The 26,504-nt window shown below is 38.0% G+C and overlaps 1 protein-coding gene across 3 annotated transcripts in view; it reads left to right on the top strand.

Annotated features, from left to right (window-relative positions):
- The first annotated feature begins 2,420 nt into the window (after positions 1-2,420).
- Positions 2,421-26,504, top strand: part of AKT3 (AKT serine/threonine kinase 3) — a 361,571-nt gene continuing 337,487 nt past the window's right edge. For 2 of the 3 annotated variants that reach the window (XM_028845179.2, XM_028845182.2), the window contains exons 1-2: positions 2,421-2,623; positions 13,582-13,739. In XM_028845179.2, coding sequence (XP_028701012.1) covers positions 13,694-13,739 — 46 coding nt within the window. In that variant the 5' untranslated portion in view covers positions 2,421-2,623; positions 13,582-13,693. 3 annotated transcript variants of the gene reach the window in all.

The raw sequence follows: 26,504 nt of genomic DNA on the forward strand, positions 1-26,504 counted from the left end.
AATCTAGCACACACTCTGTATGGAGTACCGACACACCACAATCGGCAGATTCTGCCAAATTCATATCGGCATAGTCTAACAGAAAGAACAATGTTATTTAAATAATAGTCCTAAATAATAGTAATTCGATAATAAGATCAAACATGCTTTTATTTTGGAAACTTATGAAACTACTATAGTCCACAAGCAAAAATAAAGCAGAAATAAAAACTTATAATTCTTCAAATTCATGAAGCCGAGAGTATACAATCCATTCTCATATACTGAATTTTAGGGTTTAATCCATCTAAGATTTAATGCAATCTGACCAGAGTGGGAGAAATATTTTGAGGTAGTATGGCTCATATGACACATTCAATTCTTGTAAATATATTGACGCTTAATTTGGGAACAAAAGAACATCTCGCTGATAAGAGGTATCTAGTAATTCAGTAATTCTGGATACCCCGACTCTCAAAAGTTAAGTATTTAAAGTTTCAGACACTCTTTTTAGTGCTGGTGTCATAAGGGACTACTTTCTTAAAAATAAAAAGCAAGTTGGGGTACTATGGAATAAAAATGTGACCTATTTTTGTGTTTTACAGCAAGAAACCTGTAACCCAGTAATTTTACCAATAGTGACTGTGAGAGGTCTGATAATTATGGAAACACTATGTATATTTTATAGATAAAACGAAAATAGGATGAAGTCTGTTTATTCATCAGCTCATAGCATACTGGGAAATACGGGAAAAGGGGAAAGGCACGGTGGAGGACTTTCTCAGATGGACTGTGTTATCTCAAAACGGCAAATTTTGCTCCAGGGTGGTCAGGGAAACAAGCTTCCCTTACAAACGAATAAAACTGATTTTTTTTTAAAAACCCTTTTATTTGGTTTCCTACTCCTGTCCACAATCCCAACAGATGCACAGTTCATAAAAGATGTGAACCTCGAAGTATAAATATTAATACCACACAGTACATAAATACCAGGGGGGCTATAGTATAAAAAAATGACTACCATCAGAAAGTTGTCATGACATAGAAAACAGAATGAAGTGCATGTCAGGAGGAGGAACTCTTCTGCAGAAAGAAGCCACAGATATTAACAAAAATGTTGCAATGGGGGAAAATAACAGGTACATCAACAAGGCTAGAGCCACGTGGCGCGATAATAGGGATGCTGACCAGGTGTTTCCAGAAGCGACAAAACTTGTAAACTTTTGTAACTTTCTGAAGTGCGCTGCATGGTAAAATATGGTCATTCTGCAAAAAAGTGTCCCCAATGCAGTCTCAGAAGTCACTGACTTCAAAATAAAGAAACAGCCTCTTCGTACTCAATGTAGTACCTCGTGGCTTTCCCAAAGTCATTGAAAACGAATATCCCTAAAAAGGGTGTGATTACCATCCGCCCGCTGTGTACCGTGTGTGGACGAATGCTTGCAGCGAGCGGGGCGGAAGGCTGTTCGGAGAGGTGTTCTTGGTCTGCAGTGGTCTCCTGGGATAGTCAGGAATGGTTCGTGCTACGGACTGACCCGGGGTCCCTCTTCCCCGAGGTGCAGTGGGTGGGGTCGGCGCCTGGACCGCTCCGCGCTCTACGGTTCCTTCCTCATTGGGCACCGCCCACCTCGTGGGCTTCCAGGTGCGAGCCCTAGCGCCGGGCCCATCTCCCCGAGGGGCCGCGGAGGGCCGGAGGAGACGCCCGGGGCCTGGCAGCGCGCGCGTCCGCGGCCAGGGCGGGTGGGTGGCTGAGCCGAGGAAACGGCGGGGCCAGGAGCCTCCGCTCCCAGGCCTCGGGTGCCCGCCAAGGGCCACGCGGGCGCGGGGGAAACCCAGAACTTCCCGCCCGGGAGCGACTGCCCCCGCTCCCGGCTCTGGCTGGCTAGGGGGATGTTCTCGCGAGAGGAGAGGGGGCGCGGGGCGCCGCGGGTTTGGGGGCGCGGGGAAGCCTGAGGACGAGGGCCGGGCAGGGAGGGGAGCAGAGGCGGCGGGCAGGGCCGGGGACGCGGGGAAGCCGCTCCCGCCAGTCGCCGAGAGCCAGCCCCTGACGTCAGGAGTTTTCCTCAAAGTCAACAACAAGCCCCGCGGCGGCGGCGGCGAGAACCGATCGGCGGCGGCCCCGAGCGGGAGGAAGGAGGGGGCGGGGAGGCGGCGGGGGTCCTCTCAGCGAGGCGCAGCCCGGGAGGAGGCCGCAGACCCCCTCCCCGCGCCGGGCGCGCCCCGGGGCCCAGAGCCGCCGCCCCGCCGGCGTGACCCGGCCCCCGCCCGAGCGGTGTTTTCTGGTGATGAATTTGTAGCCGATATCCGATTCCCATGTAGAGTCTCCGCCTCCTCCTCTCCCCGCCGCCGCCCTCTCTCCTCCCTCCCCCTCCCGCCGCCGCCGCCTCCCGCTCCAGCTCCGCGGCCCGGCCCGGCCGGCTCCCTCCCTCCCTCCCTCCCCTGCAGCCCTTCGCTTGCCCTCCCGCCGGCCGCACCGGGCTCCAAGAGGCCAGAGGCTCTGTGGGGTGGGGGGAGGACAGGAGGGGAGGAGGAGGGAGGGGGGACCCCCGAGTCGCCCCCTCTCCTCCCCCCGCCCCCCCCGGCTCCATCCTCCGCCGCCGCCCGAGCAGCTGCGGGGCCGCCGCCGCCGCCGCCGCCTTTGCAGGTAACAGCCACCGCCCCCCACCTCGCCCCCTCCCCGCCTGGCCTCCACTCCCTCCGGGCCCCGGGCCCCGGTCCTCCCTCCCTGCCTCCCTCAGGCTGGGGATGGCGGCGGGGTGGGGTGAGGCGGGGGCTTCTGGGTTGTCACCGCGCCGGGGGCGTGGGCGGGGGCTGGGTCACCGGAGGCTTCGGGCGTGGGTGTGGGTGTGGAGGCCGGGGGATGCCCAGCGCGGTTGACACCGACACCCCCAGCTTTCCGGGGGAAGGTGGGGGGCGGCGGTGCGCAGCGGGCCGGGGGAGGGGTGTTCCCGGCCTAGCGGTACCGTCTGTGTCTGGGCTGCCCCGGCCCGGCGCCTCCAGTCTGCGCAACTCTCGCTCCTTCCCCTCTCCCCTCCCCGCCCGGGCCGCGCGGCGTGGGGAGGGGGCGCCCGCCTGGACCGGGGGCGGCGGCGAGGTTATATAACGCGTGGAGCGCCGGTGTCAGTGTGTTTGGGTTGGGGGGAGGGAGCCGTCTGCCGCGCGCCCTGGCGCTGAGGCTGTCTGCGCGTGGGGTGGGGTGAAAGCGAGGATGCACAGGCGTCCCTGGGGTCTCCTTCCTTTCCCCACCCTTCCCCGCCACTGGCGCGCAGGAAAAGACGGCACCGGTGGGGTGGGGGGTGTGTGTGTGTGGGAGGTGGGTAACGTGCTTCTCTGTGTTTTTAATAGTAGTGGGGTTTTGATCCGCTTGGGAGTTGTGTGCTAAGAATAGAAATGTGCGGAAGATGCTGGGTTTGGCTGATCCAGTGATGCTGTCGCTGCTGGCGGCGGCGGCAGCTCTGGCTGCAAGTAAACAAACCAGCCTCTTCCTTGTCCACCTCCTCCGGCGCATCGGTCCGCATCAGCCATGATGCCGGTGGGGCCCTTCAGAGCCCAAAGTTGAAGTCTAGCTGGTTGCTGTGTTGACCCTGACGCCGAGGCGGGGTCGCCCCTTGTTTGGGATTTCCCGGAATCTACAGTTAGCCTAGAGATAAAGAATCTCGTTGGGGCCAGGTTTTTCCAATACCGGTATTTACTTTTTGTGTTCTGAAAGCAGAGGAAATGCTTACCCATAAGTCAAAGCTGGGATGCTGACATTTCTTCCATCAAAATAATGTTGTTTTGAAAATAAAACCAACTCAGTTCACCAGTGTGGCATTTTGGTTGAAAGCCTGGTAGTTTGCAATTGATGAAGTTTCCAATTAGAAAGTCAACAGTAAAATCTATGCATCTGTATTGGGTAATTTCTAGCTCTAATAAAATGTTCACACTTTGATTTTATTTGAAGCTGAAGATATAATGGCTTTTTGTAGTTAATACATCGACAGTTGTCTCAAGTCAACAGTTTAGACATGTGTTCCATATTTGGTAAAGCATGGTCGTATATATCTTTTAGTACTATAAATCACTAGGCAACCACTGGGTTTTGTCAGTGGTTGAAACTGACAAATGAGTGAAACTCATTGGTTTAGCTTATATATTTACTTAGGAAACCGAAGGTGGAAGAGTCTAATAAAGATGGTGTAGGAAATGAAGACTAGTCTTCAGAACTCGAGTATCACTTGCAAAATATGTATAAACGAATACAAACATTCCAGGAGGTGATTGTCTAAAATATGAAAATATTTTATAATTAAAATAGCAACTTACTACTAAATTACTAGTTTTCCAAGGTTTATGATTTAATGCACAATCACATGCAAGATATATATCCGGACTGTAATTGTTTTCCTTTTGCCAGTACATTATCTTGACTTGGAAAGTTTACCAAGGAGATTGTACTTGAAAGTTTACAGGGAGATAGCACTTGAAGATCTTTTTGTTTTCCTTACTGGGGTTGACCCCCAATATCTTTGATTGGCTTTAGGTTCCAATTTTAAAGTGAGGGAGAACAAATATTACATGAATGAGACAATGTTGAAATTTAGATGAATGTAGGGTTTTAGTTTCCAGATGTGTGTTTGTATTGTGGATTTGCAGCATGTTTTCTTAGCATTTTAAAAATAGTCCAAAGTAATCCTGCAAAAATTACGAAATTATTATTTGTATTCATTTGGTTTTCTTTCCATAATTATTACTTGAGTGAATTGTTATCCAATTTAAAATTAATTTTCGGATTGATAATCTTGACATTGACTCTAAGTTGTATATATCAGAGTACTTTTAAGGTTCTGCTTTGGACTTTTAAAAAATTTTATAGATGTAAAATATTTTAAATAAGATTATATTTAACAAATACTGGAGTGTGAACTGTGCTGGTTTAATTAAAAACTTTTAATATTTACATTTCATTCAGAAAATCGCTGTCAGAAGGAATTTGTTTTCAGAATCATTGCAAATCTAAATAAATGTGTTGATTAAACTTACTAGGGAACAAATGAACTTAGGGTAGAGTCTTGTGGAAAGTAAGGACTTATTTTTTAAACTGTAGCTTTTGGTGTAAACATATGAGAAATTTTCTTATAAAAATTCAGTGGAAATTTCCAGCTGTCTGGGTTTCTTTAAAATGAGGAACCTGTTTTACAAATTGATTTTGTGGAAGTTTAGCCTTTACTTAAACTTTGTGTATTTTCGTGAAAAGATAGCCATGCTTTCTTTTGTTATTACATCTTTTAGTTCAAGAATTTGTCCTTGGGAAGATAAGGCAATCACTGTTAACCACTGTTAATTGGATGTTTAGCATGATTTGATAGGAGCTTGTTTTTATAGTGTGATTAAGTTTTAAAGTGTTAAAAAGAAAAATTTAAGACTATCTTAGATTTGAGCAACAAAATGCAAGAACTGCAAAACCATTTCCATTTTTTTTGAGCAAATCAGTCTTGTAATCTGACTTGCATTTTTATTTTTAAGTTAATATGCATTAATAATACACACAATTTTTGTTAGAAGATTTGTGTTACTCCAGGTTTCAGCGTCTGCATCAGTATTTTAAATCCTGGTCACACAGCATACCTTCTTTTGGAAAGATAGTCCTGAATCTTCTGACAACAAATACTTTGCCCTGATCTTTTACATGTGACAGGATTAGATTCAGTTTAGAGTTATTGCTAACCAATGCCTGGTGAGCAGTTGCCATGTGCCAGGCACTGTGATACCTGCTTTACCTGTATTCATTTAATCTTTCAAACAACCCCTGCTACACTTTTGAAAGTGATTTTCACATAAGAAGAACTTATTGTGGCATTCTAAAAATACCTGTTATTTAAACTTCCCTAATTTTACAACACTTTTAGTGTTTTTCTTGTTTGTACCTATTATTAGACTTAACAGTGACAATTCTAAATTTGCATAATTTGTTACAATAATTTCCATAGCATCAAGTTAATAAAAGTGTATTGACTGGCCCATTAACATCCCCTTTCATTTGTTTAAAATGCCAAATTAGATACCTCAAATGTTTACATACTTTATTATAGCATCATAGTCTTTCATCAAATTAGATGTAAACTCATTTTCTTTGCCAAGTAATCCTTGAATACTAATGGGTAGATAAAATTAATATATGCTTCTTGACTTGTTGATGTGTTTTTTTAGTTCTGTTTCTTTTCAGTACCCTATCACCAACTATAGATATTTCTCATTTCTAAATATTATGAGGGGAAAGTAAAAAGATTTACTAGAAGAAAACACTAGAATTTCAAATGAGAATTCTTCTTCCTTATATTAGATAATTCCTATATATATGGATGGATTTTAAAAATTTATAATTAGGGAGATTGCCAAGACAGATTTTAGGAGGATTTTACATGTATATTGGAATCTATATTAGATAAGAAAACCTCTGACTATATTTGGGGGACTAGAGAGAGGAGGGGAAGGAGGATAGTATTTTTCCAATAACGGAGCTTAGCCCAAATTTTGTCTTAATTGAAATGCTGTTTCAATGTTTTATCTTCCAATTATAAAACTTTTGAGGACATGAACTATGTATGTATAATCACGTCTTTCACTTATGATGCCATCTATATATGAAGTAGATACTCCGCAGATTTTAACTTGCAGAATCATAAATATTAGCTCTGGAAGAGCTATAAAGCTATTCCGAGTTCATCTAATGCTACACTTTTATTTTTATGGCTCAGGAAACTGAGGCACAGATAATTAAAGTGACCTTATACAGCATCACTCTGGGTGGGGCAGGGACTCAAGTTTCTTGGTCTTTCTGGTGCTCTTCCTAATGCACCATTGTGATGAACCTTGTTATAGGATTCCATACCTATTGGTTAGCTCAGTTTAATCTGGGGGTAAATTCTGTCAAGCTGATTCTTGGTATTTAAAGGACCATATATCAATTGCATTTTATATATATGTATGGATTTTTAAAAATTTATAATTAGTCTCCCAAGACAAATTTTAAAATTGTTTTACATGTATATTAGAAAAATATGACCAACTGTGCAACCAAATTCTTTTTTTTGGAGACAGGTTCTCACTGTGCTGTGTCACCCAGGCACGGTCACCACTCAGCACAGCCTAGATTTCCTGGGTTCAGGTGATCCTCCCACCTCAGCCTCCTGAGTAGCTGGGACTGCAGGTGCCTGCCACCACTTCCCAACTAATTTTTGTATTTTTGGTAGAGATAGGTTTTGCCATGTTGCCCAGGCTGGTTGTGAACTCCTGGGCTCAAGTGATCTGCCTGCCTCAGCCTCCCAAAGTGCTAGGATTACAGGCATGTGCCACCATGCCTGGCCACCTGAAGTTCTTTTAGTAGCAGTCCCCAACCTGTCCATGGTATTATAGATGCCTTCACATAGAGGCAGCCTACACTTTACATGAGAAATGGAGGGAATAATTTATCAATAGCTTGTTCAGTGATTTAGGTGAAACAGGAATCTAATAAGCATTTTTCTATTAGTTTCAAATTAAAATATTAAGTATATCACGCAGTACAAGGTGCTTTTTTATTTTTAATAATCGTGTTGATTGAAATGGCATTCAGATGCCCTAAACAGGAGTAGGGAAACGGCCAGGAAAATGCTTCATGTTTTTGTAGAAATGTTTTAAAGTTAATAAAATCGATTTTTCAGAATTGGCAGTTTGGAAGAACTGATACGTTGTTTGAAAGTTGGAAATTTTGCCTATTCAGGTATTTTGCCATATTCTGAACCTCAGGGAAGTTATCTATAGAAAGAGCTTTAAGAAAATCCCACAAAGTGCTCTTTAGAGAGAAAAGATATCCAAAGTATATTGTTTATGTGGCTCACTTTCTGTATATGATATATATTTTTTAAACAGGATAACAACTCTGAAAATAGGGACAGACTGCCTTGGAATTATTTGAAGTACAGAGCAAATTATCTTGAATTTCCTTTACATTTCAGAATGTTTCTTACCCTCAGATCCTTCTAAAAGTTTGATATAGCCCTATGTATTTATTATGGTATATATTAGTTTCACTTACTTCTTGAAATCAGAAAATGCCATAGAATTATATTGTGGTTACCCTTGACCATCATTTGTTTTTCAAACTAGCAACATTCTGTTGTATTTGAACTTCAGATGTCCTTTACTAATTCAGTTTGGCTATCATACATAATATTAAAAAATTGTAGGAAGCAAATATATTCTACATAGTATTAATTACAAAGAGTTTAGAGAAAGTTGTATTATTGAATTGTATTCTGGCGTTTAACTTAGAAATTCACTTATAGGAAATTATTAACCTATGAATGTTGTCCTTATTCGTAAAAAAAAGAGTTGGGAGCCTTTTAACTTTATGTAAACCTACTTTTAGTCTTCTGTTACTTCATTTGTGATGCCTTAGTTATATTTAATTTTTAATTTATTTAAAAATGTTTTACTTTTTGGACTTTTGAAAAATCTGATACAGAAAAAATGTTCAGAACTATTTGCAAATATTACATGTTTTTGAGAGTTCATATTGTGTTACTTGGTAGAAAACATAGCAAATTGATGGAAGACTTGCAGGTAGTCCCTTTTTTTATTTGCTGCTAACTTATTGTAAGTAGGGGAAGTAATGTTACTGGTTGGTCACAGGTTCAAAATTGTGACTGTAATAGCTACAGCACAGATTTGTTTTTTAGAGTCAAATGAATTGATATATGTGAAAGCTCTTTGATAAGTTACAAGTTTGGACAAGATTTTTAAAGAAACCAGTTAGTTTTTCTTACCAACCTGTAATAGCCCTTGTCATGGAGTAGACAATCAGTACATAATTTATTGACTGAATAAGTATATGTATGTTACATATTTTTTTGAGTTAATATTTTCAAAAGATGTTTGAAGAAATTTACTTTTTGCTTAAAATTGAATGGCTGGTTACTACAAGCAAACGTGTCTTTTACAAATTCTTAAAAGTATCATTAAGAAAATATGCCATTCTTTCCCATTTTTCTTCCCATAATTGATCATTTTGGTTAGCTTAATGCTATAATATATATCGATATATTCATAATATATCGATATGTATTTATAATATTGATGGTGGTTTTGCTTGAAGTTGAAACAATCTCAGCAAAAATGGTGAAAAGCTATCAAGAAAAAAAGGATACGTTTATTGTGTTCTAGTCCTTGTAATTAATGGAGGTCTATAGGAAACATACCTTAAGGAATAGGGCACAGTATTTATTATCATTTTAATTATAATTTATATATAAGTGCTTCTTTAATGTTTAAATTCAGTTTCATTTTTAAGATGGCTTAAGACCATTCTCTCTACTAATTTATATTTGTTTGCATAGCCTGTTCTTTGTTAGTTATCTAAGGCTGCATCTTCATCATTCATCCACTCATTCATTTATTCCATATTTGCCAGCATGTGTAAGTGCTAGGCAGTGTCAGATTGCTTTACTAAATTATAATGTGATTGAATGAAGTAAAATATGCAAAATGTTTTGTAAATTATAAAATGACATTCAAATGCTATTACTGTTATCAAATTCTCAAGCAGTCAGTTCTGAATGAAGATACCTTTCGTGTAACTGTTTTAGGAGTAAAATCTAAGTGGAATCTGTCAAGAATTTTGTGTGAAACTTTATAAGAATGGGAAAAATTAAATTAGCAATGAAATGTTTAATGCAATAAGCTTAAAAGAAAAATAAACCCAATTATGTTATAGTTTGTTGGATGGAACACACTTGTAGAACAGTTAGGAATATAGAAGGAGGTGAACTTTTGTCTACCCTAGGAAACAGATGACAGAGTTCCAGCTCGTGTTGTGGATTAGTGTTTTTAGTTAATATGGAAGACTGAATGGGACAATGTATGCTGTTGTGCAGGAGTGTTGCTGCTATAGGAAAATTAAAGAACATGGTTTGCTGCTTACTAGTCAATAGAACTGTTTATTTCTAACTTACCTTAATTCCAGAGTAGTGTACCTATGACATCTTTTAAGTTATTTTCAAAGAATGTGTCATTTTAGCCAGTAAAGACCAAGGGGCAATTTTTAAAGCTGAAAATTATGGGTAATATTTGATAATAGTTTTAAGTGAAAATGGGTAAAGCCATCTCTATAATGTATGCTTGGGTTCACTGCCTCTGATGAAGATTATAAATTCTGTCCTGTTGATTTAACATACATTTTCACAGTTTAATCTTACGCATATGAACACTGATAAAAACATTTATCTAAAACACTAATTTTTAGAAACAATTTCGTTACAAAACAAAATTCATTGATTTTTGGGTTGGTCTGGATATTTCAGTGTATTGTTTTATTCTGAAGAAGTAATATGAGTGGAAAGAGCATATGCTTGATTGTCAGGTCCCGGTTGGCCATTTGGTGACTGTTTCATTTTGGTCAAGTTACTTCATCTGTCTTGATCTCTGTTTCTTCAGCTATAAAATGAGGGTCGCTCCAGCTTTAACATTCTGATAATAAAATGTTCACTTCGAAATACAGAATCAATTTTGTAAATTTTTTTTTAGTGTTCTTTAAAAAGATACTGTAATACAAGCCATTTTGATAGGAAAGTATGTATTTTATATATGTTTATTGGATATATATTATTTTTTGTTATTACTCATTATTACCCTGATCTCTCTCTCATTTCCACTCTAAGAATAGTAAGATCTGAATTGTCTTTTACTCATGTTATATAGCTTTATAGTAAAAAAACCAAGAATGGCCTTAATAGATGTTGAGCCCCTTGCTACAAGTATTACCAAAGAGAAGGGCTACAGTGCAGCTCTTCTAGAGATATCATGCACCAGTGTCTGCCGGTATTTGACTTATAATTCTTTATGCAGTGTAAGTAGTTAACCTTTTCAGTTATGTAGCTCTATATTATGTAGGCAGTTGGCCATGTTGGATTCTTTAGGATGTTACATCAAATTAAAATGTTGTTTAGATTCTTTATTGAAGGTTTTTTGGCTTTTTTTTTTTTTTTTAACGTGTGGTGAAATAAGTCTTATTATGTGGCCATTTCCTATGACAGTAATAAATTTAGGCTTTGCTGAGGTAAAGTTATACATATTTCTTTTAGAACCTTTAATATGCCAATAGTGATGTTTCAAGAGAATACGATTTGTGGAATTTCCCACTTACTAGCCCACAGGATTTCTCTTTTTCATTTTTATTTTCATTATTTTTCTAGAATTTCTCTAATTTAGTATTCTGTCAAACAAATGTATTTTGGGAAAATACTTCCAGATTCTGATATTCCTTTTTTTTTTTTTTTTTTTTTTTAAAGAGACAGGGTCTTGCTCTGTTGCCCAGGCTGGAGTGTGTTGGTGCAGTCATAGCTCACTGCAGCCTTGAACTTCTGGGCTCAAGTGATTTCTCCCACCTCAGCCTCCCCAGCAGCGGGGACTGCAGGTGCATGCCTTGATGCCCAGCTCATTTTAAATTTTTCTTTTTTTTCTTTTTTCTTTTTTGTATGGACATAGTCTCACTTTGTTGCCCAGGTTTGCCTTGAACTCCTGGACGTAAGTAATCCTCCTCCCTTGGCCTCCTAAAGTGCTGGGATTACAAGCTAATATCCCTTTTTGACTCTCCACAGCAACAGACTCATGGTGATTTTGAGGAGTCTCAGCCTTACCTATAGGTTCTGCCTGTGACCTCATAATACATGAGGCTGGTGATCTTGCTTTCAGCTACATAGCTTTTGTCAGTTTATTTAGTCAGGCTATATAGAGAATGTTTAGTCTTGATTCCTGACTGCTAAATGGTTAGGCTCCACACTTAATTTGCATTGAAGAAAGACCTGTTATCTAATTTAGCACTAGGTTGGGAGTCTAACACTGAACTTAACTGCTGTGTATCATTTATCACAACCCAAGTTGAGAGAGTATGTTTGTGTAGTCCATCTATTCATTTTTCTAGTTATCTAAAATTTATGCATATGATTCTTGACCACATAACACTGGTGTATCTGGACCACATTTTTTGGTCCCCTTTGGTGCAAATGGATTTACTCATGTCATGTTGGCATTTTCCTTTTTAGTTTGAGAGCGACAATAAGCAATGACCCTGTAAAACTCATTGCTGTTATGGGAGGATGTTTTTGAGGACTTTCCTGCATGCATCTTATGAAGAAGACCCCTGGGATAAATTTGATTTTTGTCCCAGGAAAAGTTGTATTTCTTCTGAGGAACTTTTTTTCCTTTTTTAAAAAAATTTGTGCAGCGTGGACAATATAGGGGGACCCTATCTCTACAAAAAATTTTTTAAAAAATTAGCCAGGCATGGTGATGCCTGCCTGTAGTTCAGCTACTCAGGAGGCTGAGGTGGGAGGATTGCTTGAGCCCCAGTGGAGACTGCAGTGAGCTATGATTGTGCCACTGTACTCTAGCCTGGATGATGGGGGGGAACCCCATCTCAAAAAAAATTTTTTTTGGATACTGTAAATAGGAGAACCTATTGTATTATTTGCATTGTCTTCCCAAGAACTCAGTGCCAAATTTGTGGCTTATCTTTCCCCAATATGTGTGCCTTTACTCTGACTTCTTTTTATCTTAAGGCAGTGTAGTTTTGGAATGCAGGCTCTGGAGTCAGATAGCCTGGTTTCAGATCTTGGCTCCACATTTACTAGGTGTGTTGAAATGGAGCAAGTTGCTTTATCTGTGTGAGCCTTAGTTTCCTTATCTGTGAAATGGAATTAATAGTATCATCATAAGGTTATCAAGATCACATAAGAATAATAGATGTAAGCATCTGTAACGGTTCTTGGCACATCTTGAATACTCAATATTTTTTTCTACTTTCATATTCCCTTTGTTTCACTTTATAAGTACATAGTATGAAATCAATTATTTTTTAATCTCCCTAAAATACTTCTTGGAACAGGCAGAGTAAGAATACATAAATGATGATTGGGTATTTTATATCAGTTAAAGTATTCACGACTGGGTGTGGTGGCTCATGCCTGTAATGCCAGCATTTTGGGAGGCTGAGGTGGGTGGATCACGAGGTCAGGAGTTCGAGACCAGCCCGGCCAATGTGGTGAAACCCCATTTCTACTAAAAATACAAAAATTAGCCAGGTGTTGTGGCACACATCTATAGTCCCAGCTGCTTAGGAGGTTGAGACAGAAGAATCGCTTGAACCTGGGAGGCGGAAGTTGCAGTGAGCAGATATCGTGCCACTGCACTCCAGCCTGGTGACAGAGTAAGACTCCGTTTCAAAAAACAACAAAAAGTATTCACAATTAGGGCTATTAACTTTTATTCTCTTCCCTCTTTAGCTCAAATACACATCACCAAACAAATTTTCTGTATTATTTGGGTAGGCGTGACTGGTTTTCTTAAAACTTTTGTTGCAGCCTCTTAGGTTAAAAGTTTCACTATCATTTGAAATTGGTCACAAGACTAGGGAATTGCATTCATTATAGAACTATTTAACAAATAAGTTCCCCAGTTTGAAGAGCTAGACTTTTATGTGAGGTCAGGCCAGTTGAAGACATTTACAAAGAATTAGTTGTTTGTTATTGCTCTGTGAGTTGCAAGAATGGAAAAAAAAGAAATTCTTTCTTCAATACTTCCTTCCAGGCTGAGTCATCACTAGAGAGTGGGAAGGGCAGCAGCAGCAGAGAATCCAAACCCTAAAGCTGATATCACAAAGTACCATTTCTCCAAGTTGGGGGCTCAGAGGGGAGTCATCATGAGCGATGTTACCATTGTGAAAGAAGGTTGGGTTCAGAAGAGGGGTAAGTGCTCCACAAACCAAAAGTAATATGGTTGGTAAGAGTGCTAGCAGTGAGTGATGTCTTAGAAGTTGATCTTTTTTCTGATGCTGTTAAACTGTGACATGCTATGTCTAGTAAGGGAGAAATGATATATTTAATATGTGTGTTAGGAATTTGCTTGTTATTAAGGGATTTCTTTGTAATTCTTGATTTTGCACATTTATAATCTAGTTAGGTTTGACTTTCTGGTATGTTGTGTGTATGCATGTTACAGAAAGTGTTGTATTTTCCTGTGGTGTCTACAGGTTCTATAATCTGGAGAGATACCTTTAGAATCATTTAATATATGTAAAAGTACTATCCTGTATGCATTTAATCACATGTAAATAAGAGAATTAAGCCAGTTTGAATGGCTGTATGGGAGTGGCTTAAAGTAGAAAAGGGGAAAGGGTTCACCCACAAATTCATGGATGAATCCCATAAATTAGGTAAGTAAAGTCCTGACGTAAAAGGCCAAACGAGGACAAGGATTTTGTGTGTGTGTATGTTTATGTTTAATTTCATATTTTTATTTTTCATTATCTAGGTTTAGTATACCTTGTTTACTCCTACTTTAGATAAATAACTTAAGCACATTATTATTTTTTATTATTAAAGGAAGAACCCTTCTATGTAAAGCTTGGTTTATCATCTGTGAGATCACCTGCTTATGTGGTCAATGTATTTATTAGAAATTTAGAGTTTACATTAGTTGCTAGGCAACTACTGTTTATCCACATGGCCAAGTTGAGTAGGATGAGGACTGTTCCATTCTCAGAACTTTTTAGTTCCTGTATATCTACTGCATGGTTAAAAGTTCCCTCCTAAATATTGATTTTAATATTCTTTGATGGGCTATAGTAAATACCTATGCTGAAAAGCTGTTGTCATAGTTAAATGTGATTATGAATTATTTTTTAAATGAGACTTATTGAGTTGTAACTTCTGTAATAAAATTAAGCAATGTAAAGTTATAATTTGATGAGTTTTGCCGGATGTATACAGTAGTGTAACAAACACTCTGATCGTGATATAGTGGTTATTTTCGTTACCCCAAGAAGTTCTTTGTTCTCCCTTTGCAGCCCAGTCCTCATCCCTTAACCCTGGCAACCACTTTATCTGCTGTTACTATAATTGCTTTTCTAGAATTTCATATAAATGGACTCATGCAATACATAGTTATTTTGTGGCTGATTTCTTTTACATAGCATAATACTTTTAATATTCATCCATGTCTTGTACATCATTAGTTTTTTTTATGGTTGAGTAGTAGTTATGGTCTGGATATATCACAGTTTATCTGTTAATCACTTGTGGACATTTGGGCTGCTTCTAGCTTTTGGTTAGTATTAATAGAGTCTGGACATTTGAGTTCATGTCTTTGTGTAATGTGTTTTCATTTGTCTTGGGTAATAACCTAGGAATGATATTGCTGGGTCATATGGTAAGTGTATGTTTAACTTTATAAGAAGTGTATGTTTAACAAACTGCCCAGCTGTTTTCCGATGTGCCTGACTATTTGTATTGTCAAGTGTAATTTCTTTCAATGTCATTCTCCTGTTATAAATTGGGAAAGCATTTTCAGATTTTAGTGCTTTATAAAGGCTTTTCTGGTTTACTTTTTAATCATATTTATATTATTTTCCTACTTTTTTTGGAGGGGGATGGCAAATCACTTGAACCTTTTTGAGTTTACTAATCTCTAAAATCTGCTTTCACAAGATTGTTTTGAGGGTTAAATGAGATGATGGATGTGGATGTATTTTGACAGTTCTAACACAGTGTAAGCTGTTGCTATCTCCACATGTTTATCAAGGATTTAGGGTGATTCTTGAGTCTGTTTAATTAATTATATCTTTGAAATACCATAATAGAAAGTATTTAGTCCATGGATTATGGACAAAAAATGAATAAGAATTTCTCATCATTTTTCCTGTAGTAGTCAGGGAAAGGGGTTCTAATAATGTGTGTTTATTTTGAGATGAATAGTCTCATAAACATAAGAATTTGAATAATACACAAAGGTATAAAATGAAAAATAAAAAATCTACTCCCTATCTGTTCTACCTCCTTTGTCAGAGATAATTATTTTAGAACTTTTTTCCTATTTTTAATCTTATCATTATGCCAATTTTTAATATAATATAGTAAACTTTAACCTTCAGTAACCTAATATCTCCCCATTGTGAAAAATAGAAGGATTTAACTTTTAATACTGATTCTACCATCTTCCTTTTATTTATTTTTTGGTTGCCTTTATGATTAAACTTACAGCTGTTTGACAGTTAACTTTAGAGTGTTCAGACATTGTCTCTAAACTTGTCACTTCATAATTTGTAAAAAAAATTAGCTTTCCTCCTCATCTTTCCGTTGAATTCCTCACATTCCCTTTCCAGATTGTCAACTATAACATCTGTTTTATATGTCAAGATTTATAATAGTTATACTTGCTGATTCTGAAAAGCAGTTAAAATATTACATTATATAAATAATATGGTTAAACAAAGTGGTATGATGAGATTCTTAGAGAGCGAATGGATTTATTTTATTTTATTTTACTTTAAGTTCTGGGATACATGTGCAGAACGTGCAGGTTTACTGCATAGGTGTATATGTGCCATGGTGGTTTGCTGCACCTATCAACCTATCACCTAGGTTTTAAACCCCCCATACATTAGGTATTTGTCCTAATGCTCTCCCTTACCTTGCCCCCCACCCCCGACAGGCCCTGGTGTGTGATGTTCCCCTGCTTGTGTCCATGTGTTCTCGTTGGAGAACAAATGGATTTCTTACACGCTTTTTGTACTCCAGAGCTGCCATATTTTAATTTGGTTTCTAGTTTGGACTGTGGCTATTTTTCCTGGTTTTTCTTTATTTTTGTTTTATTTTTTTTGAGACAGAGTCTCGTTTTGTCGCCCAGGCTGGAATGCAGTGGCGTGATCTTGGCTCACTGCAAACTCCACCTCCCAGGTTCAAGCGATTCTCCTGCCTCAGCCTCCCAAGTAGCTGGGATTACAGGCACCTGCCACCATGCCTGGCTAATTTTTTGTATTTTCAGTAGAGACGAGGTTTCACCGAGTTAGCCAGGATGGTCTCGATCTCCTGACCTCGTGATCTGCCTGCCTTGGCCTCCCAAAGTGCTGGGATTACAGGCGTGAGCCACCGCACCAGTTCCTTTTTCTGTTTTTTTTTTTTTTTTTTTTTTTTTTTAAAGATGGAGTCTTGCTCTGTCGCCCAGGCTGGAGTACATTGGTGCAATCTCAGCTCACATCCTGTATTTTCTAATTGCCACATTTGCCTCCTGTTGGTAGAAGAGTTCATGCCTTCATTATGTCACCTGGTTGTCCAGCTTTTTAATTGTACTGTTTGTTGAAATTCTAGTATGAAGTTACTTCTTTTTGGATATGATGCTCAACTAACATCATGTTATTTGATTTAATTCTTGGACAAATTCTATACTTTCTTAGATCTTACATCTTTCCATTTTCGATTTGTTTTACCATTCTCTAGAGTACTTCCTGAAGTAACTTTTTCAGGAGGAATGTGTGTGGGTGCTTGTCAATGTAATGTTTGAAAACGTCTTTTTCACTTTCACACCTGATACATACATTGGCTGGGTATAGAATTCAAGTTTAAAATAATTCTTTAGAATTTTGAAGGTTGCATTCATTCTGCTGCCTTTTAGTAATCAGTTTTACTGATAAGGGATTTGATGCTATTATGAACCATTTCTTTGTAGGTAACTTGATTTTGTTCTCTAGAAGCTTTTTGTGTTGATGACTCCTTCCCCTTGGAATTATAAAATTTAAGGAGGATGAGTTACAATTCTTTTTAAAATTGTTATTTATTTTTGAAATTAAAAATTTGTTTTTTTAGAGATAGTCTTGCTGTGTTGCCCAGACTGGATTTGAACCCCTGTACACAAGATCCTCCTGCCTTAGCCTCCCTGAGGTAGGACTACAGGCTGTAGTCCTTTTTATATTCATCCTATAAATGTTGGTGAACCCTTTGAATATGAAAGTCTAGGTTTTTCTTCCATTCTGGGAAATCTTCTATAATTCTTTGATTACTTCTTTCCTTGTACCTTCTCTGTTTTTATTTTTCTGGAGCTTCGGTATAATTTTTCTTTCATTTTCCATGTCTTTTCCTTTTCTCTCTCTCTTTTTTTAAATGGGAGATTTCCTTTTTCTTCCAGCCCTTTACTGATTTGCTTATTTCAGCTGTTACTTTATATTTCTGGGAACTTTTTCTAGTTCATAGTTATCTGCTTTTATCTTATAGATGTAAGCTTTAATATTGGGACACTACATAGATTTCACATTTTTTTCTCTTCTTTGAATAACTCTTTCAATTTGTTACACTTCTTTTCTGGGTGGTGTTTTCTTCACATGTCTGGTAATCTCTGTTTGCCTGTACATTTATGAAAAGTACTAGATTCACTAGTAGTACCCTCTATTTTTTTATTTTTGCCTGAATTTATAACAAGTTAGATTCACTGAATGAGGATTTGTGATGGTAGTAATTAACCGTACTCTTGAAAGCATTCATTGAAATACTAGGGGAAACTAAATTTGACATTTTTTTCCTCCACTATTTTTATTTTATTTCTTTAGAGATTTTCAGTATTATTTTAACAATAATTTTGTATTTTAGTCAGCTAAACTTGATTATATAGTTCATTGTAATTTGGCTGAATTTTGGTTCAAAGAATTTCTTTCAGAATAGCATTATTATTGACTGCTAATTTATCCTGGGCAGAATATTATCACTTGAACTTTGGTGTACTCATCTGAAAATAAATAAGATAAGATCTGCCTTCTTTACCTCACAGTGTGGTTTTAAGCTTTATGAGATAATGTGCATAGAGGAGTGTTTTAAAATTATGTGCTCAATAAAAGATATTGATATAGGCCAGGCGCGGTGGCTGATGCCTGTAATCCCAGCACTTTGGGAGGCCGAGACGGGTGGATCACCAGGTCGGGAGATCGAGACCATTCTGGCTAACACGGTGAAAACCCGTCTCTGCTAAAAATACAGAAAAATTAGCTGGGCATGGTGGTGGGCGCCTGTAGTCCCAGCTACTCGGGAGGCTGAGGCAGGAGAATGGCGGGAACCCGGGAGGCGGAGCTTGCAGTGAACCAAGATTGTGCCGCTGCACTCCAGCCTGGGCGACAGAGCGAGATTCCGTCTCAAAAAAAAAAAAAAAAAAAAAAATTGATGTAATAAAGTTATAATATAGTTACTACTTTGAATATTAGTCGTTTTTCTTAAGACTACATTTAGACATCAATTCTTGTTATCTCCTTTCCAGATATATAATCTGATTTGTACTTTTAATGTGAATAAGTTGCTTTTCAGTAAGTATCTTCTTAGAAAATAAAAAAACGGGCTGAATGGTAAATATTCATTATTATATAGGGTAAATGCTTTCCTAACCTTGGTTATTAGTGATATATTAATAGTGAAATCCTTTTTTTAGACTTTTCTGGACAGTGGAAAATGATAAGTACTAATTGAGATAACACATTACCATAGTATTGTTAGTGTTAGAAATGGCAGTAAAAGAAACATCATGGAGCAAACATCAAGTATTGTCTGCGTTTTCCTCCTCGATGGATCCAGGACAGTTCCTTACAACTTGGTTGCACATCAACATGGGAGGCATTTGTGTGTATATTAAATACTTACCAAATTATCTTGCTCAAAGACGAGCCTGTACGTATGTTCTAGGTGACTCTAAATCTCCAAATTCGATTTCAGCACTTCTCTTGTTTCCCTTATAGCTAGTGGTAATATTTGCTATGAAGGTGTTTAGTGTATTAATAAAGTAGGAAATTTAACCAGTTTTAAAGGTCTAAATTATAGAATTAAATAAATTGCAATGGTATTAATTAAGGGCTTATTATAATTTATTAACTTTCATTTGCTTAATAAAACTTTCATAGAAACCTAAGTAGTCTTTTATAAATGTGGAAAGCTAGTTCCTTGATAATAAGTTAAAATATAATATACAACTAGTCAATTCATAATGTTACTGTTTTGAGATTGGCATAAATCTAAGAGGTGGTTTTTGTCATTAAAAGCATTTTGATGAAAATGCTGCATGCAAGTGTTATTTTATTCTACTTTTTGTATTAGTATCTAACAGATTGAACTTTCATATTGTATTCTCTATGTATAACCAGTTTTGGCTTTCAGATAACTTTTTCCCTTAGTTTTCCTTGTACTGACTTTGTCCTTTGAATAATATTTTTCTTATATTCCATGAAATGGTTTATTTAGATGAACTACAGTGTTGGTATCTGGTAATTCCAGGGTAAAAATTTTATGTCTGTGAGTTGTCTCACAAGATAGCTTAATTCCGCTGCACAAAATATACTTCAGCAACATAAAGATTGTGAGCTTGGTTATGCGGTAAGATGTGATTGTTGTTATCTAGTCAAATTTAACAAGTTGTTACAGAAAGCAAAATTTACATTTTTGAGTGTTTATCTAAGTCCAGGGGCCTTTTCTTCTCCTTTATTTTGTACATGCATGTGTTTTTTTGGTTCGTTTTTTATTCACAAAATGACTTTAGAAATAAATTATAAAATGATTAGTAGAAAGAAAATGACAGTGTGATTTCCTGTTTACTACCCAGCAGCAAGCTTTTTCCATAGAGGGTAAAGAGCTGTGGTAGTGACTGTGTAAACCACATGGTACGTTAGAGAAGCTCACTTTGACTGTTGAGGTTATACGTGGAGAGTAAACATAAGAAAATTAAATTTATTTTCTAATGGTATTGAAACTCTGAGATTTAACTAATGTATTTACAATACTGTGAAATTAGCTTTTCTTAGAGTTTCAATATATTATTTTTGAAAGTTTCAACCAATAGAATCACATGGAACAAACCATCAAATAAGCTTTCATATGCATTTTAGAGTTATTTATAGAATTGTAAAGTTGCTGTTACACACACGCTTGCTTCTCAATCAACAATCAAGTTTTATGTATTGATTTTGTAAGTTGAAGTCTCATGAAATTCACTTATTAATGTTAAAGATTTTCTACATAGATGGTCAAGTTATCTGTAGACATCCACAGTTCTGCTTTTTCCTTTCCAATCTTTATGCCTCTAATTTCTTTTTCTAATCATATTTCACTGGATAGGACCTCTAGTACATTGTTGAATAAAAGTGGTAAGAGTGGATATTTTGTTTTATTGCTCATGTTATTGGGAAAGCATTTATTTTACCACTTAAGTGTCACATTAGCTGTTCCTTTTCTATTGCTGCCCTTTATCAGGTTGAAAAAATTCTTTACTATTCCTAGTTTGGATAGTTTTTATCATGAGTGGGTGGTCAGTTTTTCTAAAGATTTTACTGTTTCTATTGAAATGGTCATTTGATTTTTTTCATTTTATTCTGTTAATATGGTAATTACTTTCATTGCTGGAATAAATTCCATTTGGTCATGATGTATTTAAAAAATATATTACCAATTTGGACTTACTGATATTTTGCTAAGGGTGTTTTGCATTTACAAGAGTATCGATCTGTAAATTTCTTTTCAGTTTTGATGTAATGGTTTTGCTGGATTCATATAATAGGTTGGGAAGCACTTGTTTCTCATAAGGTGGATTGTATTTTTTCTTCAGTGTTTGACAAAATGTATCAGTGAAGCCATGTGGGTTGGATCTTTCTTTGTGGGAAGATTTTTGATAATAAATGAGATTTCTTTAGATACAAGGTTATCCATATTTTCTGTTTCCTCTTGTGTCATTTTTGGTAAATTGTACTTTTTAAGGATTTCCTTTTCATCCAAGATGTTCCTCTAAGTTACTGGGTGTAAAGATTTTAATATTCCCTTATCCTTATTTTTATTTTTTTAGTAGAGCCAAGATATGCTCCATTGCCCAGGCTGACCTTGACGTCCCTGGCACAAGTGATCCTCTCACGTTGGCCTCCCAGAGTGCTGGGTTTACAGGTTCCCTTATCTTTTGAATGTCTGTAAGATCTTAGTGATATCTCCTTATTAAATCCTGATATTGGTAAATTATGTACTTGCTCTCTTTTTTTCCTTTGATAATCTTGCTAGGAGTTTATTCATTTTATGAAACTTTTTTTTTTTTTTTTGAGACAGAGTCTCGCTCTATCACCAAGCTGGAGTGCAGTGGCGCAATCTCAGCTCACTGCAACCTCTGCCTCCTGGATTCAAGCTGATTCTCCTGCCTCAGCCTCCTGCGTAGCTGGGATTTACAGGCATGCACCACCATGCCCGGCTAATTTTCCCTTTTTAGTAGAGACAGGGTTTCTCCATTTTGGTCAGGCTGGTCTTGAACTCCTGACCTCAGGTGATCCATCCACCTCGGCCTCCCAAAGTGCTGGGATTACAGGCATGAGCCACTGCGTCCAGCCAACTTTTTAATGATTTTTAAAAATGATCCATTACGTGGTCTATCATTTGGTCTTTTATTTTTTGGAGGTATAGTGTTATAAATGTCTAGTCCAGATGATTGGTAATGGGTCATAATCTTCTATGTCTTTACTCACCGATTTTTTTTCCCTCTAGTTCTGTCACTTAGTGTTATAGTCTCCAACTATGATTGTGAAATGTATCCATTTCTCTCTTTAGTCTACTTTTTACATTTTATATATTTTGAAGCTCTGTTATTATTGTTTGAAGCTCGTTTATTGTTATTATATCCTCTTGATGTATTGCTGCTTTTATCCTTATGAAATGTTCACCTTTTTCTCAAGTGATACTCTTTATCTTGGAATTCAGTTTGTATGATATTAATATAATCACTCCTGATTTTTTATGATTAGTATTTGCATCTTATATCTTTTCAAATATCCTATTATATTTAGTCTTTGTTTTGTATTTAAATTGTTTATCTAGTAGACAGCATATGTTTGGGTGTTGCCTTTTTTAAAAAATCTGATTTGACAATCTTTACCTTTTAAATGGGAGTTTTTAGGCCAGTCATATTTAATGTAATTATTGATATGATTGAGTTTTCTGTTTGTGTCATGTGTTCTTTGTATCTTTTTCCTATTTTTTTGCCTTTGTTAGGTTTTAGTATCTTTTCAGTATCCTATTTTATCTCCCCTATTGGCGTGTTATTTATGCGTCTTATTTTAAAGCGATTTAAAAATTTATAGTTAATGTTATTGTTGGTGTGGTTGAACTTAGGCATATTGTTATTTTTTAAAAAAAATTCCTCTGTTCACACTTTCTTGTCTTCTTTTGAGTTAATTGAATTTTTTTCAGTATATTCCACTAACAGTATGCATTCTCAACAGGAGTGGTAACTCTCCTGTAGGGCAATCATTGGTTCTTGGAAGAGGGTACAGAATATCCTTTTATACTACAATTGTTTGTGGCTCTCCAATCACATTATATAAACAGATATATCTGTGGTATTAACATTTCTTGGTGGGGAACGGAGTGATTTAGAGGGAGTTTTCTAAAGAGGCTCCTTAGGTGAGCCAAGGAAAAAACTTTGATAAACAGTTCTGTCGTCATTTTAGCTTGCATTGCTTTTTTAGGTATGGTTCTAAGGTAGTGGAATACAGAATACATGTGCAGGTTTGTTATATGGGTAAATTACATGTTGTAGGGGTTTGGTGTACAGATTATTCCATCATTCAGGTAATAAGCATAGTACCCTATAGGTAGTTTTAAGATCCTCACTTGTCTCCCACCCTCTACCCTCAAAATACATCCTTAGTGTGTACTCTCTAAAGAACAGCCAGGGTGATTTTGGTCCCCAGAGGACATTTGGCAATGTCTGGAGACGTGGCGGGGTGGGATGGGCGGGTGGGATTGCTACTGGCATCTAGTGGGTAGAGGCCAGATATGCTGCTGAATGTTCTATAATGGATGGAACAGTATCCCACGACAAAAAATTTTCCAGTTCAAAATGTTAGTAGTGCTAAGGTTTAGGAACTCTGTTCTTGAGATTACAATATTCATTCTTAATTTATTACAGTCTATATAGGGTTAGTATTTTACTGCTCCATATAAAATATAAGACTCTTGCAATACTATGTTTATATTTGCCTCCACTTCTGAGAGTGCCTTGTGCTGTTGTTCTCCTGTATAGTATATCAACATGTTATAAACTCTGTGTTATAATGTTACATATTTTTTGCTTTATTCATACGTCTTTTGAAGAAGAGCAGGAAAAGTATGGTCTTTCACACTTATATACCTATTTGCAGTTAAAAAGTTTTTTTCCTGTAGATTCCATTTTCTGTCTGATATTTTTTTTCACCTGAAAAACTTTTCCTTAGCATTTTTTTTAAACTTTTAATTTCCAGAATACACGATGGGTTATATGTTATATGGGTAAATTGAGTGTTGAGGGGGTTTGGTATACAGATTATTTCATCATCCAGGTAATAAGCATAGTACCTTATAGGTAGTTTTAAGACCCTCACTCTTCTCTCACCCTCCACCCTCAAAATGCACCCTCCGTGTATACTCCCTAAAGGACAGTGTGTACTCAAATGTGTACTCAATGTGTACACAAAGTACACTCTCAGCGTGTACTCAAAACGTTGAGTATACATTGTCCATGTATACTCAGTGTTTAGCTCCCATTTACAAGTGAGAACATGTAGTATTTGGTTTTCTACTCCTTCATTAATTTACTTAGGTAATAGCCTCCAGCTCCATCCATGTTGCTGCAAAGGACATGATCTCATTCTTTTTTATGGCTGTGTAATATTCCATGGTGTGTATGTACCACATTTTCATCTGCTGTTGATGGGCATTTAGGTTGATTCTGTGTCTTTTCTGTTGTCAGTAGTGCTGTGATGAACATAGGTGTACATGTGTCTTTATGATACATGTATGATTTATATTCCTTTGGTCACATTTTTGATAATGGAATTGCTGGGTCGAATGGCAGTTCTGTTTTAAGTTCTTTGAGAAATTGCCGAACTGCTTTCCACAGCAGCTGAACTAATTTACATTCCCACCAGCTATCAAATTAGAATCCTATATACAATTTAAAAAATCCTTCAAAAATGAAGATGAGCTCAGCCACAGGGGCTCAAATTAGAATCCACACTATCAAATTGGAATCTATATACAATTTTAAAAATCATATGTGTGTCTGGCTAATTTTTTAAATTATTTTTTATAGAGATGGAGTCTCAATATCTTGTCCAGGCTGGTCTCAAACTCCTGGCCTCAAGCGATCCTCCCACCTTTTCCTCCTACAGTGCTAGGATTGTAGGTGTGAGCCACTGTGGCTGGGCTCATCTTCATTTTTGAAGGACTTTTTAAATTGTATGTAGAATTCTAATTTGATAATTGTGTTTTTTCATCATTTTAAAGATGTCGTTTCATTTTCTTCTGGCTGCCATTGTTTCTGATGAAAAGTCACCTGTTGTTATTTTGACTTACTGTTTCTTTATATAGTCATGTGCCATTGATATGGTTAGGCTTTGTGTCCCCACTCAAATCTCATCTTAAAAATTGTAATCCCTGGCCGGGCGCGGTGGCTCACGCCTGTAATCCCAGCACTTTGGGAGGCCGAGGCGGGCGGATCACAAGGTCAGGAGATCGAGACCACGGTGAAACCCCGTCTCTACTAAAAATACAAAAAAAAAAAAAAAATTAGCCGGGCGCGGTTGTGGGCGCCTGTAGTCCCAGCTACTCGGGAGGCTGAGGCAGGAGAATGGCGTGAACCCGGGAGGCGGAGCTTGCAGTGAGCCGAGATCGCGCCACTGCACTCCAGCCTGGGCGACAGAGCGAGACTCCGTCTCAAAAAAAAAAAAAAAAAAAAAAAAAAAAATTGTAATCCCTATGTGTCAAGGGAGAGACTAGGTGGAGGTAATTGAATCATGGGGGTGGTTTCTCCCATGCTGTTCTCGTGATACTGACTTGAGTTCTTATGAGATCTGATGGTTTTATAAGGGGTTCTTCCCCTTTCACTCGGCACTTCTCCTTTCTGCCGCCTTGTGGAGAAGGTGCTTTCTTCCCCTTCATCTTCTGCCATGATTGTAAGTTTCCTGAGGCCTCCCTAGGCATGCTGAACTGTGAGTCAATTGAACTTCTTTCCTTTGTTAATTACCCAGTCTCTGGCAGGTTTCTTTCTTTCTTTCTTTTTTTTTTAAATGTAGAGTCTTGCTCTATCACCCAGGCTGAAGTGCAGTGGTGCGATCTTGGCTCACTGCAACCTCTGCCTTTCAAGTTCAAGCAATTCTCCTGCCTCAGCCTCCCAAGTAGCTGGGACTACAGGTGCGTACCACTGTGCCTGGCTAATTTTGGTATTTTCATTAGCGATGGGGTTTCACCATGTTGGCCAGGCTGGTCTCAAACTCCTGACCTCAGGTGATCCACCCGCCTCAGCCTCCCAAAGTGCTGGGTTTACAGGTGTGAGCCACTGGCCCCAGCCTCGGGCAGTTCTTCATAGCAGTATGAAAATGGACTAATATAGCCATATAATGATGTTTTGGTCCGTAACAGATTGCTAATGATGGTGGTGCCATGACATTATAATACCATATTTTTACTGTACCTTTTCTATGTTTAGATATGTTTAGATACATTAATACTTACCATTATGTTACAGTTGCCTACAGTATTCAGTACAGTAACATGCTGTACTGAGATCTCCCTCTCACTTTCCAGCTATTTTGGCAGCTCTGAACTCTGTCTCTTCAAACTAGTAAGACTGTGGCTTTCTGAGTTCTAGCCATTCCACTCTAGTTCCAAGGAATGGGAGAGCGCCTTGAGCAAAAAGCCGTA

The sequence above is a fragment of the Macaca mulatta genome, chromosome 1, assembly GCF_049350105.2.
Source record: "Macaca mulatta isolate MMU2019108-1 chromosome 1, T2T-MMU8v2.0, whole genome shotgun sequence".
Classification (NCBI taxonomy): domain Eukaryota; kingdom Metazoa; phylum Chordata; class Mammalia; order Primates; family Cercopithecidae; genus Macaca; species Macaca mulatta.